General features: G+C 40.1%; 1 protein-coding gene across 1 annotated transcript; it reads right to left on the reverse strand.

The window, feature by feature from the left end:
• Positions 1 to 2827: 2827 nt before the first annotated feature.
• On the reverse strand, positions 2828 to 15760 carry LOC121024204 (UDP-N-acetylglucosamine--peptide N-acetylglucosaminyltransferase 110 kDa subunit-like). Its single transcript, XM_040466476.1, has 7 exons — positions 15564 to 15760; positions 15328 to 15444; positions 15067 to 15237; positions 11083 to 11235; positions 9165 to 9417; positions 8363 to 8486; positions 2828 to 5080 (listed from the first exon to the last, which is right to left on the reverse strand). The coding sequence occupies exons 1-7, from the start codon at positions 15729 to 15731 to the stop codon at positions 4906 to 4908; spliced, it is 1161 nt and encodes a 386-aa protein (XP_040322410.1). The 5' UTR covers positions 15732 to 15760; the 3' UTR covers positions 2828 to 4905.
• Positions 15761 to 16101: the final 341 nt, after the last annotated feature.

Consider the following 16101-nt stretch of genomic DNA (forward strand, 5'->3'; position numbering starts at 1 on the left):
TAGGCATCGAGGCCTCCACTCATCCGCCCTTCCCCCAGCCCCAGGTCTTGCAGCAAAAAGCCCGGACCCCTCCCCGCTACTGCCAGTCTTGCACCAACCAGTCCTCGACACCTTACTCCCAGGTCTTACAGGCTCAGACCCCTTCCCCTTCCCCACCCAGCCAGGCTTGCACCATTCAAGCCTCAAAACCTTCACTCACCCGCGCCTCCAGCCCCTTCTGTCCCCAGGTCTTACACCAACTGGGCCTCAAAATCTCCCTTACACCCCACTCGCCGCAGCTAGCAGATCAGGCATTGACCCTCCCCCCACACACACTCCTACCCACCCTCCATTTGCCCCCATTTCTACCCCCTGCTCTGACCTCAGCCTGCCTTCCCTGATCAGGCATCGAATGCCCGGATGCCCTAGCCAGCACGCCACCTCCCCCACCACCACACCCCAGTCTCACCCAGCCAACCATTCTCAGGCCTAGGCGCTCCTCCGCAACAATTGTTCCCCTGTACAATCGCAGGCCACCTCCCCCAAGCCACTTCTCCCTCGGGCCCCCACTGGGATCCCTCAGGCCCCCCCGTTCCTCATCTTCGCTTTAGCACAGTGTAACAAGGCTTAAAATCGCTTCTTCCAAAAGCCTTTTTTAAAAGTGGAAACAGACAACATATTTTGCCCTAATCTCAGTCCCAAGGTTCATGGACAGTGTCCAGGGCATATGGCGGTCCTGGTTTTAATTAAGCTCTCCTCAGCTAGGATGAGCTTCTAGATCGTTCCCGCTTCAGTACCCACCTCAGCCCCACCAAGCCACCTACCTGCTACAGCCGCCTCTGGTGAAGCTGACTGTTGCTCACCTCCAACTAGTAGTGGATGGCGTGGGAACTCCGGAGCAACTGAGAAGCCAGGCGCAAAACTTTTTATAGGCTCAGGCACGCTCCGCGAGAAGTGGGAAACTGACGTGTTGAGCTCCTCCCTGTACCCACCTATCACAGTGCAGTCACGCGGCAAATTTGAACTTCGTGGCTATGAACTCAAATTTGGCGCCCAGAGATAGTGCTTCCGGAGTCAGGTCTATCACTTCCACGAGTGCCACTTGTTTTGTTGTGAAAGTGCCATTTTGTGCAGAGTTCAGGTCCCGGAGCCCGTTTCTGTAGTTTGCCGATCCCTAAAATGAGCTTTTTGGGTGACCCGGGAGAACTGGGCTGAATATTCCCACAGAAGTTTCATCTGTGAGAACTTGGATAAGCAAGCCCCAGCTCTTTGCTTGCATCGCCCAAACCTCTAAGCCTGTTTGCCCACCCTCCAAACTACTCTGAGCTAGGAGGAAACGGGGGAAGGCCACCTAGACCCCTAGATAAGAGCAAGGCATTAATCCAACAGTGCCTGGCAACACCGGACGGTGACGTTTGTTTCCAGAACCCTCCAAACCCTGAAGATAGAGGGGTTGGTTACTTCAGGCTTTTTGGCACTTGCTCCAAACACACCGAGAAAAACAAACTGGGCAAGTAAACGCTTTCTGGATGGTGCCCATTTCTCTGGCGGACACCCATACATTTCAGAATTTAAGCATTTAACCAGCAGAATACAAATAAAACCTCCTTGCGTTTAAAGATATGAATAATATTAATATTGATTTCATGCTGGGCACTGTTCCAAGTGTTCTATATGGGTTTAATGCTTAAGATACCTTAAAAATAGGCAGTGTCAGCACTCCTTTTACAGGGATCCCCTGGCTAGAGAGTGGCAGACCTGGGATTCAAACTCCAGCAGCCCTGGTTCCAAAATCCAAACTCTTAAGCACTAAACTGCCTACATGTATAAAGGTATTCTGAATGGATGGGGAACAAGTGACAAGGGGTTTATCATTAGAACCCTACCTCTACAACAAACTTGCAAGTTTACCTCTACAAGCCTCGTCTATAAAAAAAAATGGGGGTTACATAAATGTGTCCCTTAGAAGTTTGGGCAAAGAACCAGAATGTTAGCTGTAGTTACTATGAAGAGGCATGTGCTTCAAGTAAAAAGTGGGTTAGGACTGGAATCGAATCATGTTACACAAGCTCATTCATGACACACAACTCCTTTAGACTGAAGGCAGGAGAAACTAAAGTAGACTGAAAATAACCCAGGCAGATTCAAAACATACAGAAGGTAGGGGTAAGAATGTTTATGAGTAGGCTACTGGACACCTTTCTGCCCCCACCACCTCTTAGGAAACACACACCAGACCATTTAGGGCTTTGAGAGTCACAACCCACAGAAAAGGGGGGGGAGGTGGCATAAATCAGCTGAAATTTATTCATTTTTTAATGTAAACACTATGCCCAACCTGAGGCTTGAATGCACGACCCCAAGATCAAGAGTCACATGCTCTACCAACTGAGCCAGCCAGGTGCCCCTGAAATTTTATTGAAAAAAATTTCCCCATTTATGATCTCTGAGAAAATGGGCAGCTAAACAGCCTGCTCTGGTCCCTGATGCACCGATATCCTCCCTCATACCTGTGGCTGAGTTCAAATACCGAGCGTGAATGAATGGCCCACACAAAGAGTAAGACTACAGCGACAGATGAAGCCAGAGCAGTCGTAAGCAAAAGAACAACAACAAAAACATGAATGGGTGTGCTGGGAGTTACAGGCTCTGTCCTCATTGTAACGGGTCCTAAACCAACCCCACCCCCTCTACGACACCTGAGAAAACTCTTAATATTGCAGCTACACTAGGGAAATCTGGTCCTTTTGTTGTTTGCAGCTGTTCACATGTAAGCTTCATCACTGGATGACCCAATTATTCTGTCCAACGCTCAATTTAACAGAACACAAAGTACATCAGCCACAGGAAGGGCAAATCATTCATTTATTGTTTAAGGATCGCAAGACAACATCTGGATTTCTGTAGCACAATTTAAATGTTTACTTTTTTGATAAAGCGGAGTATAATAGAAAAAACAATTAGTTTCCAATAATATCTATATCTCTATTCAGAATTAGGTCTTCCACAGACATGTTACCTGGAAACAAAAGCCTATTACAATAAGCAAAGCTTCAACCAGAGCGGCTACTTTTCGTGCCAGGAAAAAGTTCATCCCTATAGGAGGAATGATGTGCTATGTAAAATGGCTGTAAGGCCACAGCCTTGAGGGCACTGGAAGTATATTCTCCTATTCCACATGAAGTAGTTTGGTGAATTTCAAACATCAGTTTATCTGCAACCATGCCGGCAACCTTTAACTGACAGTTCAATCGGGTAAAAAATAAATTAAATCCCTAACTGATGCTTCTTGATTTACATTGGTAGAAGGTACACACAGTTCATTACCATGGAATTCTGGCAAGAATTACATCGGGGACTCCTTGATCAGATTTTGGTTAACAGTAAGAATCTTTCAGAAATTCAAGTCCTTAGTAATCAATAATTTGTCAACTAGGATACATTCAGGCATCAGCTGCAACTACAGAATAGGTGCACTGCCTCAGCGCTTTGGAAAGACATAATCTAGAACACTACTAGCAGACAAAAAGTATCTGTTACTGGATAGCATAAGTACAGTACAGCAACACAAAACATATATTCATATGTTGGCTTAAGCCTCAAGCCCTCGATCCTTTGCTGAAATTCAAGAATTTTATTCCTATGGTTTTTAACACCAAGAACTCAAGCTCCAGGAGGGCTAAAGTCTAATTTGTACTCCAAACCAAGTAGCAGTGCAGTTTGCTACCACTGAGGCTGATCCGTACAGACTTCAAGTCCAGAAGACAGTTATTATATAATACCCTAGAAGGTCTGAAAAATAATTACTCATTTACACAGCTGGTCCTTCAGCTTTTTACCTATGTTTTCTGATGAACATTATTCAATGTACTGAAGATAACTGCGACTTACTGATCAAATATGCGAATACTTATACTTACCTGGGATTTCATTTCTGCTGAAAGAAATAGGAAGAACAGGACTCACTTAAAAAAACAAACTTGAGAAAGGAAGGTAAAAATCTTATCACACATTATCACTTTTGGAAGCAGCATAGAGGGGCAGTCAAAGGTAAAACACTGGTGAAATAGGTCAAAACTAGGCCCAAAAAATCTATATCATCATCATCAATGGCAGTACCACAACTACGCCCTGCATAATGATCACTCCTAAGAATTTTCATTTGGCACCAGATGACGTGTTTGAGAGAAACACTCTGGGATGTTTAAAATCAGACTTCGTTTCGTCAGCTGAGTTACAGGAGAAATTTTAAAGTGGGGGAAGGGAAGAGAAGGAAATGGGAAACGGACCAGAAAAACAAAATGTTTAAGTCATCATCTAAACCAACAAAGCACTGATAGTTCCAAACGTTAGGTCAGACACTAAAATGACTGATATAGGCTCAAGTGGTTTATAAAACCTATAAAAAGACTACACCAGCAAAGTCCCCGTTAATCTGTAGAGTTCAGAAACTAAAACAAGGGGCAACATTTTAGCTTAAAACCTTATCTCAAGAGAATCATATACACTTCACGTGAATAAAAATACCTGAAACCAAACATTTTTAAAAGCTCCAATACCCAAAATATAAAGAAAAAATTAATTCAGAAGACTTGATCAATCCATGGAATCACAAAACGGCTGGACAATCTCCATCTCCCCTCCACACTAACCATCCCATGGAAGACCAAAGGAGAGCAGACCTTCCAGACCTACGCACCACCTGATTGCTGCAAAATTCTGTGGAGATTCCTTGTGGGACAGCAGTTTCCCATCTCGTGTCTCTCCCTATCATGCAGGAAGCAAGTCTGGCTGTGCTATTCTATGATCATTTGTCACCCATCTGCAACATGATACTGTACAGTAAGTAAAAAGTACGTTCTCTAGTTCCCTTTCCCTGGAAAGTTGAGGCTCAGGTACAGGGGTAATCTCCTGTTCACACAGTATTTAGGCCGACTCAGTGACTTCAACAGGCTTAATCATGTGATCAGGTTTGTTGCCAGCTGCATAATGCTCCCACATCTGTAGATAGAGCCGCTCTAGTTCCATTGTGTATTGTTTGGTGTTGAACAGAGGGCTAGATATTCTCTGCTTCCAGACTTTGCCACGGATTTTCTTCAGGCTAGGTAAGAAAACAAAAAGAACCAAGTTTTAAAATCAGAGCAGAAACTCAGAACTAGCCCTCATAAATACCTAGTTACCTCTGTGGTAAAATACATGACTGAACTTCACACAATTTTCTCTCCTGACTGGCCACCCTGACCTCAAGGTTGAAAAATTAAAGGGTCACAACTAACATAATGCTAACACTTACAATCAAGTTTACCCATGTCCTCTGAAAATACTCAGCTCATTCCTAAAGAAGTATATGCAAGAGACACCATGCTTTCCCCCGTCATCTCATTTCTATCTTTAAAATAGGGGCGCTGGGGTAGCTCAGTCGGTTAAGCGGCCAACTTCCACTCAGGTCATGATCTCGCGGTCCGTGAGTTCAAGCCCCGCGTCGGGCTCTGTGCTGACAGCTCAGAGCCTGGAGCCTGTTTCGGATTCTGTGTCTCCCTCTCTCTGACCCTCCCCCGTTCATGCTCTCTGTCTCAAAAATAAATAAACGTCAAAAAATAAAATAAAATAAAGAATTGGCAAGGACACGTGCCTACTCCTATGAATTACTGGTTAGAATGTACACTGCTTACCCTTTTGGTAAGCGATTTACCAATGTGTGTGTTAAGAAACTTAAATGGCCATAACCCTCTGACATATCATGAACACTTTTAAAAATCTATTCACAAGAAATAATCAGAGATACAGGCAAACCTGGCCATGCAAAGATGTTCACTGAAGCATCATTTACAATAGCCAATGCACAAACATATGAAGTATTCAATTTATGAACATCTTCATAAGAAAAATACCCTAAGGGATAAGAAATGTACTACATTTACTGCCATCATTTCCCCCTTGTATATGAACTGTTTATTTCGATACTTAAAAAACAAAAAGTGTTCCAGGGCTTCTGAGTGGCTCAGTCGGTTAAGCATCCAACTCTTGACTTCAGCTCAGGTCATGATCTCACGGTTCATGAGTTTGAGCCGCGCACTAGGCTCTGCACCGATAGTGTGGAATCTGCTTAGGATTCTCTCTCCCTCTCTCTCTCTCTCTCTGTCCCTTCCCCACTTGCACATTCTGTCTCTAAATAAATAAATAAATAAATAAATAAAATGCATAAATAAATAAAAACATTTTAAAAAAGTGTTACAAATATCACCAAGACCATGGTTCTGCTCAGAGACAGGAAAAAAAAAATTCTTCTGGGAAAAAGGGAAAAGAATTCTCTACTCCTCTTCTAAAAATGTAATTTGTCACAAGATTCTTCTTCTGTGGAGACAATTACTACTAGAGCAAGAAGCTGGACCACTCTTATACGTTTTTAAAAGCAATAAAAAAATTCAATGTCTGTTGTGACAGAACTAGTACAATGCCTACACATTATCTGTTGGCCTCAACCCAACCATAATCATATTAATGCTACCTTCCAGATAAAAGTACGCCAGTGCTCTATCTTATGTTTCTAAGTTCTGTATGTCACCAGGAGAATGATATGGTACATCCATACAATGAAATACTATTAGGCAATAAAAAAGAATGAAGTACTGATATAAGCCAGCATCATGGATAAACCTCACAATGTTATCCGTAAGTGAAAACATTCAGAGTACAAACTGTACGGTTTCATTTATATAAGGCAAAACAAAGTTTTGATGGGGGGAAAAAATCAGAACAGGAATAGTCTCTGAGGGTTGGTGTGGAGGATGAACTAACAAGGAACACGAGGGGAACTTTCTGCAGTGAGGATAATGTTCTATATACTGTCATGGGTTTGGGTTATAAAGGAATGTCTCAAAACTCAAATTTAAAATTTGTATATTCCACTGTATATAAATTCTGCCTCAAAAAAAAAATTAAACTCTAGTTAACGATGTCCATTCTGAAGTACGGATGTCTGCAATTCACTTCAAAATCAATCAAATAATATGGACTGCTAGATGGATAGAGGAATAAATAGATGGGAAGATACATAATTAAGTATACAAAGATGTTAGTGGTAAAATCTAGGCAGTAGGTAGAGAAGTGTTTACTATAAAATTGAAAAATTTTATAACAGAATGTTGGGAAAAAGTATTGTATGAAATCAACTAAGCTCTAAATTTTTTTTTTTTAAATACACTAAAAGATTTACTATAGTTATATTGGACTGAAGAACACCTATCTTACTTTTTTTAATGGCTGGATTCAAAATTTTCAACCATTTTTCTTAGATGTATATGATGTTCAATAGAGAAAATTTTTGAAAATAAATGCTTCATATCTTTTGAATGCTTACCAAGAACTTTTGTAAGTGCGTTACATGGAACGCCTTTTTTTAATCCTCAAGTCTCTGCAAGGTAGGTACTATCCTTCATCCCCATTTTGCAGATGGAAAAACCAAGGCACAGAGACTAAATTGCCCAAAGTCACAAAGCTCGTAAGTGGGAGAGCATGGATTCAAACCCAGGCAGTCTAATTCAAAGACGGTGCTTTTTAAAACTTCTCTAGAATATGCTACTTCTCGGAAAAACACAAAGAAAAAAATTACCCATAACACCGAAAGAAAAGCCTCATTTAAGAGAGAAACACTACTTCATTGTATGGCTAAAGCATCACTTATCTAAGCACCACCCCTCTAATTCCCACCCACTTGGGGCACTGAAGTTATGCTTCCCCCCCCCCCCTTTATGCTACAGTGAAGATTTGGCCCTATTAGCGTCAAATGTCTGGTTTTTGTTTTGTTTTTTTAAAACGCTCTTAAAATCTTCGAGGAAGGGTTATACCAACTTACTCACTGTATGAAATGTATGAAAAAGCCAGCACCTCAGTGCTCCCTCAATGGTATCATATTAAAAATATTTTATTTTGTAGGCAAATACTGGGTATAACACAGTGTTATATCTATACTTCTACAGAGGCTGAAACGTTTTCCCTGTTAACCATTTGTATTTCCACTTCAGTGACTTGTCTGCTCACTTCCTTATTTACTTTCCTATTAAAGAATTTAAGATATAAATGTTCTTCAGTCTTTCTATAGCCAGGCTACTATTACTTGACATCAGAAACGAAAGGTTTTTTCCCTGCCTTTTAATTTTCTTGACTCACTCTTATTCAGCCATTTACCCTTTACATAGTAAAACCTATTGGCCACTGTGTTTACGAAAGTTTAGAAAGTTCTCTCATCTAGAGATCGTACAACTAATCCACCTATTTCATATTAGCCTTCTTTACTGATTTCATTTCCTAACACCTATATTCCCTCTAAATTTTCTGCATCTATCTCCTTTACCATGCAATTTGTTCATAGAAGTTTACTTACTATTCTAGATCCGTTCCTAGTTTCACAGCTATGTCTTCATATTCTTGTCTATTTTTAGCAATAAGCTCAAGACAACCTAAACAAGTGAGCTGGGAAGCTGCAACTCGAGAAGCAAGTGTCTCTCCTGTAATAAAAAAGGGAACAAACTGCATGTCTGAGAATGTAAACGGCAGCTATTGTTATTTATGTTAAGTACCCACACAATACAGAGGAGGAGAATGAAGCAAAGTGCTTAGACATGAACAAAGCTCATTTATCATCTTGCCCTAAACGCTGTTTCTAGTACACAAATTTTCACCTAAAAATGTCTCCCCAGGGAGATTTTAAAAACAACAAGGAAAAGGGGCACCTGGGTGGCTCAGTCAGTTAAGTGTCTGGCTCTTAGTTTCGGTTCAGGTCATGATCTCACGGTTTTGTGAGATCGAGCCCTGCATCAGGCTCTACACTGACAGCACAAACCTGCTTGGGATTCTCTGTCTCCCTCTCTCTCTGCCCACTGGCCCCCACTCGCGCGCTCTCTCAAAAGAAATAAACTTCTAAAGATATGTTAAAAGGAAATAAAAAATAAATAAAAAGAACAAGGAAGGGGCGCGTCTGGGTGGCTCAGTTGGTTAAGTGTCTGACTCTTGATTTCAGCTCAGGTCATGATCCCACAGTCCATGAGTTCGAGCCTTGCATCAGGCTCATGCTGACAGCATGGAGCCTGCTTGGGATTCTCTCTCCCTCATCCTCTCTCTCTCAAAATAAACTTTAAAAAAATAAAAAGGACAAAGAAGAGTCCTTTGATTTATCAGCAACTCACCTGGCATAGTTACCATGGGTGTTCCTGCCCAGAGGACATCCATCCCCGTGGTGTGCCCATTACAGAGCGGAGTGTCCAGGCAGACATCAGCCAGCTGGCCTCTCCTGACATGCTCCTCTTTAGGAGCAACAGGTGAAAAAATGATACGGTTCTGGGGAAGGCCCATGTTTTGCGCATATTGTTGGATATTAGGTTCTCCTACTGCTGGAAAACGCAACAGCCACAGCACACTATTGGGAACCCGCTTCAGAATCTGAAAGGGGGAAGTAAGAATAATTTTTAGTAGCAGCTCCACCCTTCTCAAGAAAGGCTCCCATAGAGCTCTAATAATTCTAGCAGTCTACTCTTGTCACCCAGAGAGCAGCCTGCTGTGAACTTTGTCTTTCCTTCATAGATGAATGAGATCAACTGAATCATACATTCTTGTTCTGCTTAGCTGTCCCCAGAGTTCAAAGAAAGAGAAGACTGATGTAAGACACAAAACAAGTTACTAATTGGCAAAATCTGAGGCAGCTGCGTCCTGTGGGAATTGTTACTGGCAGTGATTTTTGTCGATGAGATAGAAATTTTCCATCTCAAATTTTAAATCCCCCACCATGACACAACAAATAAAGTCAGCTCACACTTGCCCAACTTTATGTGCTTAATCAAGATTAGGTGTCAGCAGACTTTCTGTAAAGGACTGGAGAGCAAATACTTTCGGCTTTGCAGCCACATGGACTCTGTTATAACTGCTTGATTCTGCCCTTGTCACTGGAAAACAGCCATAGACAATATGCAAACAAGCTTGTGTGTCAATAAAATTTTATTTACAAAAACAGGCAGTGTGCTGGATTTGGTCCACAGGCCATAGTCTTGCCAACCCCTGATTTAGATCTACACCTATTCAATGTTACCACACAAGTTTACCATCCCTTCCCTGAAAGATAAGAGAACAGATGGATTTCAGATTTCAAAAAAGCAGTGTAGTACATATATATAATACCCTCAGCAGCAACTCCCTATAAACAAACACACTAGTACCTCTGCACTGAGATGCAGGAATACTCATATTAATTGGAATATATAAAAGACCAAAAAGCAGCCTAACATCAGTTTAGGGCAGGTGTGCTGTCAAATAAATTTGCCATAAACTTTTGAAAAAGCTGTTAGTTTTTGGATTTTTTTGAACACTTGCAACTAAAGATTAAGGGATAGTCAGCCTGTACTCATCGGCTTTCTCTTCCACCCACACCTTTCCTTTTAAACACACACACACACACACACACACACACACACACACACACACACACATATCTGATATTTTAGCTCTATATAAGAGCCAGTTATATTAAAGTTTAAAACTTTCAGGGGTCCTGTTTGTGCAAACTGGTCTGATGAATGGACTGACAGGTAATGGCATAAATCAATTCCTTCCTGGTTATAACTCTACAGTATTGCAAGAATGTTAAGTATGGGCAGATGTACACCTTTGCTATCAGTTTAGACAATGGGCTGGCAAACTAGAACCTGGAAGCCAAATCTGGCATGTTGCCAGTTTTGGTAAATAAAACTTTATTGGAACACACCTACACTCACTCATACATTTACACAATGTTTAATGGTGTTTTCCTGCTCCAATGGCAGAGTTCAGCAAATGTTAACAGGGTATGGACTGCAAAACCAAAAATATATACAAGATGGCTCTTTAAGAAAGTGTGATCCCTGGTGTTGAATACATAAATTAAAAAGGCTCATGCTGTAATATTTAGACGCTGGAAAGAGAAATCAAAAACGTCTGAAAAACCTACTCTTTTCAACATTTTAGAAATGAGCACAACAGCTCCTGAATAGGGATAGAGGGCAGCCTCAGCGAAACGGCCTACATAATAATCTTTAGTAGTCTCTAGACATGAATAATGAATCTACTCATACTCACGTTTGCCCACATCTGCAGAGTAGAAGGGTCAATTTTGTATAACTGATTAAAATTACAGTACACGATGGCATCTTCTGGTAACCCATACTGGGAACGGGTGGTTACAATAATGGTACGAGGAACCTCCTCTCCAGTGGCAGCTTTATTGTTGATCTAGAACAAGAAAAACAACATGATTACATTTACAGTCAGCACAGTCTCAAATGACATAATACTCTACATGGAAAACCTGAAAGACTCCACCAAAAAACTGTTAGAACTGATACATGTATTCAGCAAAGTCGCAGGATAAAAAAATCAACGTACAGAAATCTGTGGCATTTCTATACACCAATAATGAAGCACAAGAGAAATCAAGGAATCAATCCCATTTACAGTAATAGTAAAAACCATAAAATACCTAAGAATAAACCTAAGCAAAGAGGTAAAAGATCTGTATGCTGGGGGCGCCTGGGTGGCTCTGTTGGTTGAGCATCCGACTTCAGCTCAGGTCATGATTTCATGGTTCTTGGTTTCTAGCCCGGTATCGGGCTCTGTGCTGACAGCTCAAAGATTGGAGTCTGCTTCAGATTCTGTGTGTCTCCCTCTCTGCCCCTCTCCCACTCGTGCACTATTAAAAATGAATAAACGTTTAAAAAAAAAATCTATCTGTTGAAAACTATAAAAAGCTTATGAAAGAGACTTATGAAGACGACACAAAAAATAGAAAAACATGCCATGTTTACGGATTGGAAGAATATTCTTAAAATGTCAATACTACCCAAAGCAATCTACACATTCAATGCAATCCTTGCCAAAATAATACCAGCATTCTTCACAGAGGTAGAACAAACAATTCTAAAATGTGTATGGAACCAGAAAAGACCCTGAATAGCCAAAGCAATGTTGAAAAAGAAAACCAAAGTTGGAGGCATCACAATTCTGGACTTCAAGCTGTATTACAAAGCTGTAATATCAAGACAGTATGGTACTGGCACAAAAACAGACACATAGATCAATGGAACAGAATAGGGAACCCAGAAATGGACCCACAAAAGTATAGTCAGCTAATCTTCAACAAAGCAGGAAAGAGTACCCAATGGAATAAAGACAGTCTCTTCAGCAAATGGTGCTGGGAAAACTGGATGGCGACATGCAGAAGAATGAACCTAAACCACTTTCATACACCATACACAAAAAATAAACTCAAAATGGATGAAAGACCTAAATGTGAGACAGGAAACCATCAAAATCCTATGGAGAAAACAGGCAAAAAACCTCTTTGACCTTGGCTGCAGCAACTTCTTATTTGACATGTCTCTGGAGGCAAGGGAAACGAAAGCAAACATGAACTACTGGGACCTCAAGATAAAAAGCTTCTGCACAGTGAAGGAAACAATCAGCAAAACTAAAAGGCAACTGACTGAATGGGAGAAGATATTTGCAAATAACGTATCTGATAAAGGGTTAGTGTCCAAAAAGCTATAAAGAACTTGCCAACCTCAACACCCAAAAAACAAATAATCCTGTGAAGAAATGGGCACAAGACATGAACACTTTTCCAAAGACATCCAGGTGGCTAACAAACACATGAAAAGATGCTCAACCTCACTCATCATCAGGGAAATACAAATCAAATCCACAAGAAAATACCACCTCACACCTGTCAGAGTGACTAACATTAACGACTCAAGAAACAAAAGATGTTGGCAAGGATCTGGAGAAAACACTTTTGCACTTCTGGTGGGAATACTAACTGGTAGAGCCACTTGGAAAACAGTATGGAGGTTCCTCAAAAAAACTAAAAATAGAGCCACCCTATGACTCAATAATAGTACTACTAGGTATTTATCCAAAGGATACAAAAATGCTGAATTGAAGGGCCACATGCACCCCAATGTTTATAGCAGCGATATCAACAATATCCAAATTATGAAAAGAGCCCAAATGTCCATCAACTGATGAATGGATAAAGACGATATGGCATATGTATACATACCATGGAATATTATTCACCGATCAAAAGGAATGAAATCTTGCCATTTGCCACAACATGGATAGAACTAGGATGCATTTATTATGCTAAATGAAGTCAGAAGGTAAATATCATTATGATTTCACTCATACGTGGAATTTAAGAAACCAAACAGATGAACATAGGGGAAAGGAAGGAAAACAAGATAAAAACAGAGAGGGAGGCAAACCATAAGAGACTTTTTTTTTGTTTTAAGTTTATTTATTTTGAGAGAGAGGTGAAGAAAAAATCCCAAGCAGGCTCTGTGCCATCAGCAGAGCTCGATATGGGGCTTAATCCCCCGAACCATGAGATCATGACCTGAGCTGAGATCAAGAGTCAGATGCGTAAATGACTGAGCCACCCAGGTACCCCAAGAAAGTCTTACATACAGAGAACAGGATTGCTGGAGGGGTGCTGTGTGTGTGTGGAGGGAATGAGCACTGGGTGTTATATGTAAGTGATGAAACACTAAATTCTACTCCTGAAACCATTATTACATTATATGTTAACTTGGGTTTAAATTAAAAAATAAAAATTTTTAGAAAGTCAGCATAGTCTGGCATTTTTTAATTAATAAAGATTCCTTAAGATGCCAAAAAGTATAATCCTTGAAAGTCATGTCATTTCAAGTATGAGAAAATATCCATGACATATTAAAACAAAAAAAAGAAAAAAGAAAAACGTTACAGCATTATTTTAATTGGGAGCAGTGAGGACTACACCTTGAAACTTACCACTCAAGCCAAAAAGTTCTTTTCAAAACCCTATTAATTCAAAAGCAAGTTTTTGCTCACTTTAATAAATGAAATGTCCTTTTCTAAATCACACCCACCCTTGAAGGCTAAATTTAAATCATTCCTCCAAATGATCTCTACTGTGTCTCCTCACATTGATCACCACTATTTCTAAGTATGTACACATTTATAATCTTACAATTCCCACACATCTGGGTACTATCTTCCATTATGTAACTATTCCAGGTGTGTATGGACATTTCATACATTTAGGCATTGTGCTCTACACTCAAAATTCTTTGTCCCTGTGAATGTCAAGAACTATATATATATATACATATATACACACACACACACACACATATATATACACATATATATGTATGTATATGTATATATATGTATATATGTATATACACACATACATACATACACATACACGTTTTTCTTGAGTCAAACAGGTCTGTCCTATTGCTCCAAAGGACAGGTAACCAGAGAGTAAGAAAAAACACACCCCTGTCGGTTTAGCCCAATATTAATTCCTTTATCTTAACAGGAGCTGGCCTGAGAGTAAAGAGCTCATTTTGAGCACCCTTGGTATGAAATGTTATACCAGTAAAACTGTTAACTCCTTGCCTTCTAATATCTTGACAGCGCTACCTATTCACTTATTCAAACATGCAATATATATCTATTGAACAAATACTACATTACTGTGGCTAAGACATGGGCCCTAAAGTAATTGAACTCAGTGGAGAAGAAATACAAACACAGGGAATTATAACATGTTGTGCTGCATGTAAAAATATAACCCAAACATTAAGGAAACAGAACAGATAGGTACCAATGGAACGGGAAAGGTGAGATTAATGATAAGGACAGGAATGGATTCCTGGAGAAGCTGCCTGAACTGAAAGTCTTAAAAAGTAGAGAGATTTAACTAGGGAAAGATTGAGTTACAGAAGAAATTGTATGAAGTCTACAGATAGTTCACCATTTTTAAGAGGAAAGCCACAGATAGGAAACAGTAAGATACTGTTAATACAGTAGACCCTCATTAAGTGACCAGCTGGCTGAATCCAACAGACATTTAAAATAAGACAAAGCTATAGAAGATACCAATTTCCACTGAACTTTTATTTCCTCTCCTATAAAACAGGGATAATGATGCTTATACCTCCTGGAGTTATGAGACTTAAAGGAGACAAATGAATAGTTGGTGGTACACATTACATTCTATTTGTCTCTTCTCACCTGGGTAGTTGCTAGTCCATTGCTAATACTGAATCCATTAATTGTTATCTGGATTTGCCCTCTGTTAATCATTTCAATAACTGCTTCTGCAATAGTATTCATAGGAATAACAGGCATATTAAGAGCTGTATTACTGCTGTCCCCATTGTCTCCTCCATCAGGACATTTCATCTTTAAGAAAAACAACAAAACGTATCATTAGGGAAAAGATCCCAAATGCAGATAACTTTGTTTCAATGACAATATGGACCAGGTTCTGACCTTGACAATTTTCACATCTGGCAGACTATCAAGAAATGCTTTGAGGTCAATGCCATTCAGAACAATCCGATTGTCATAAATGTGCCCATTGGACTTAAAATCGATGACTGCTTTTTTCTAATCAAAAAAAAAAAAAGTTTGACACACGTATCTTTTAGGATGCATAGAGACAATAGCAAGGAAATAAATGACTACAGTTCTTTGCAATTCCCACATAGCACTGTTTTTCTACCTACCTTCAAGTGAGGGAACATATTGGCATGATCACCAATAAAGAATGTATGTGGCATATAAGCCAGTTTCTCGGAATACTGCTCAGCAACTTCAGCTGGAGAAGTTTCCTGATCAGTGATGATATAATCCATGAAAAGCGCACCACTAGTCCCAGGGTATCCCAGCCACATTGCCTAAAAGAAAGAAAAAATTAGGCCAAAAACTAAAAACCTTCCATAGGAGTCCTAAATTAAATAAGAAACAAACAAGGAGGGATGACTTCTTTAGCCAAGAGGAATCAAGTAATATTTTAGTCTAACCTTCTAAGTGCTAAAATGTTTTTTCCGATTTACAAGACAACCGTTTGTACCCAAGTATGAATTGCAGGTTTCCATACACATGTACCTGTGGGCATTGTATTCTACACTCAGAATTCTTTGTCCCTGTGCATTTCAAGAACTATTCTTTGTTCATTTTATTTTAGAGAAAGTGCAAGCAGGGTAAAGGGGCACAGGAAGAGGGGAAATAGGGGGAGAAGAGGAGGAAAGGGGAGAAGGGAGG

This window comes from Herpailurus yagouaroundi, unplaced genomic scaffold (assembly GCF_014898765.1).
Source record: "Herpailurus yagouaroundi ecotype Mexico unplaced genomic scaffold, PumYag 61169, whole genome shotgun sequence".
NCBI classification, from domain to species: Eukaryota; Metazoa; Chordata; class Mammalia; order Carnivora; family Felidae; genus Herpailurus; species Herpailurus yagouaroundi.

Bases quoted from the DNA above. Each gene is read 5' to 3' on its own strand.
- LOC121024204 (XM_040466476.1), bottom strand. From the start codon at position 15,731: ATGTGGCTGGGATACCCTGGGACTAGTGGTGCGCTTTTCATGGATTAT. The intron at 15,238-15,327 runs GTCAGAACCTGG...TTTTTCTTAAAG, and splicing joins CAGATGTGAAAATTGTCAAG to ATGAAATGTCCTGATGGAGG. The intron at 11,236-15,066 runs GTGAGAAGAGAC...TTCTTGTTCTAG, and splicing joins ATGGACTAGCAACTACCCAG to ATCAACAATAAAGCTGCCAC.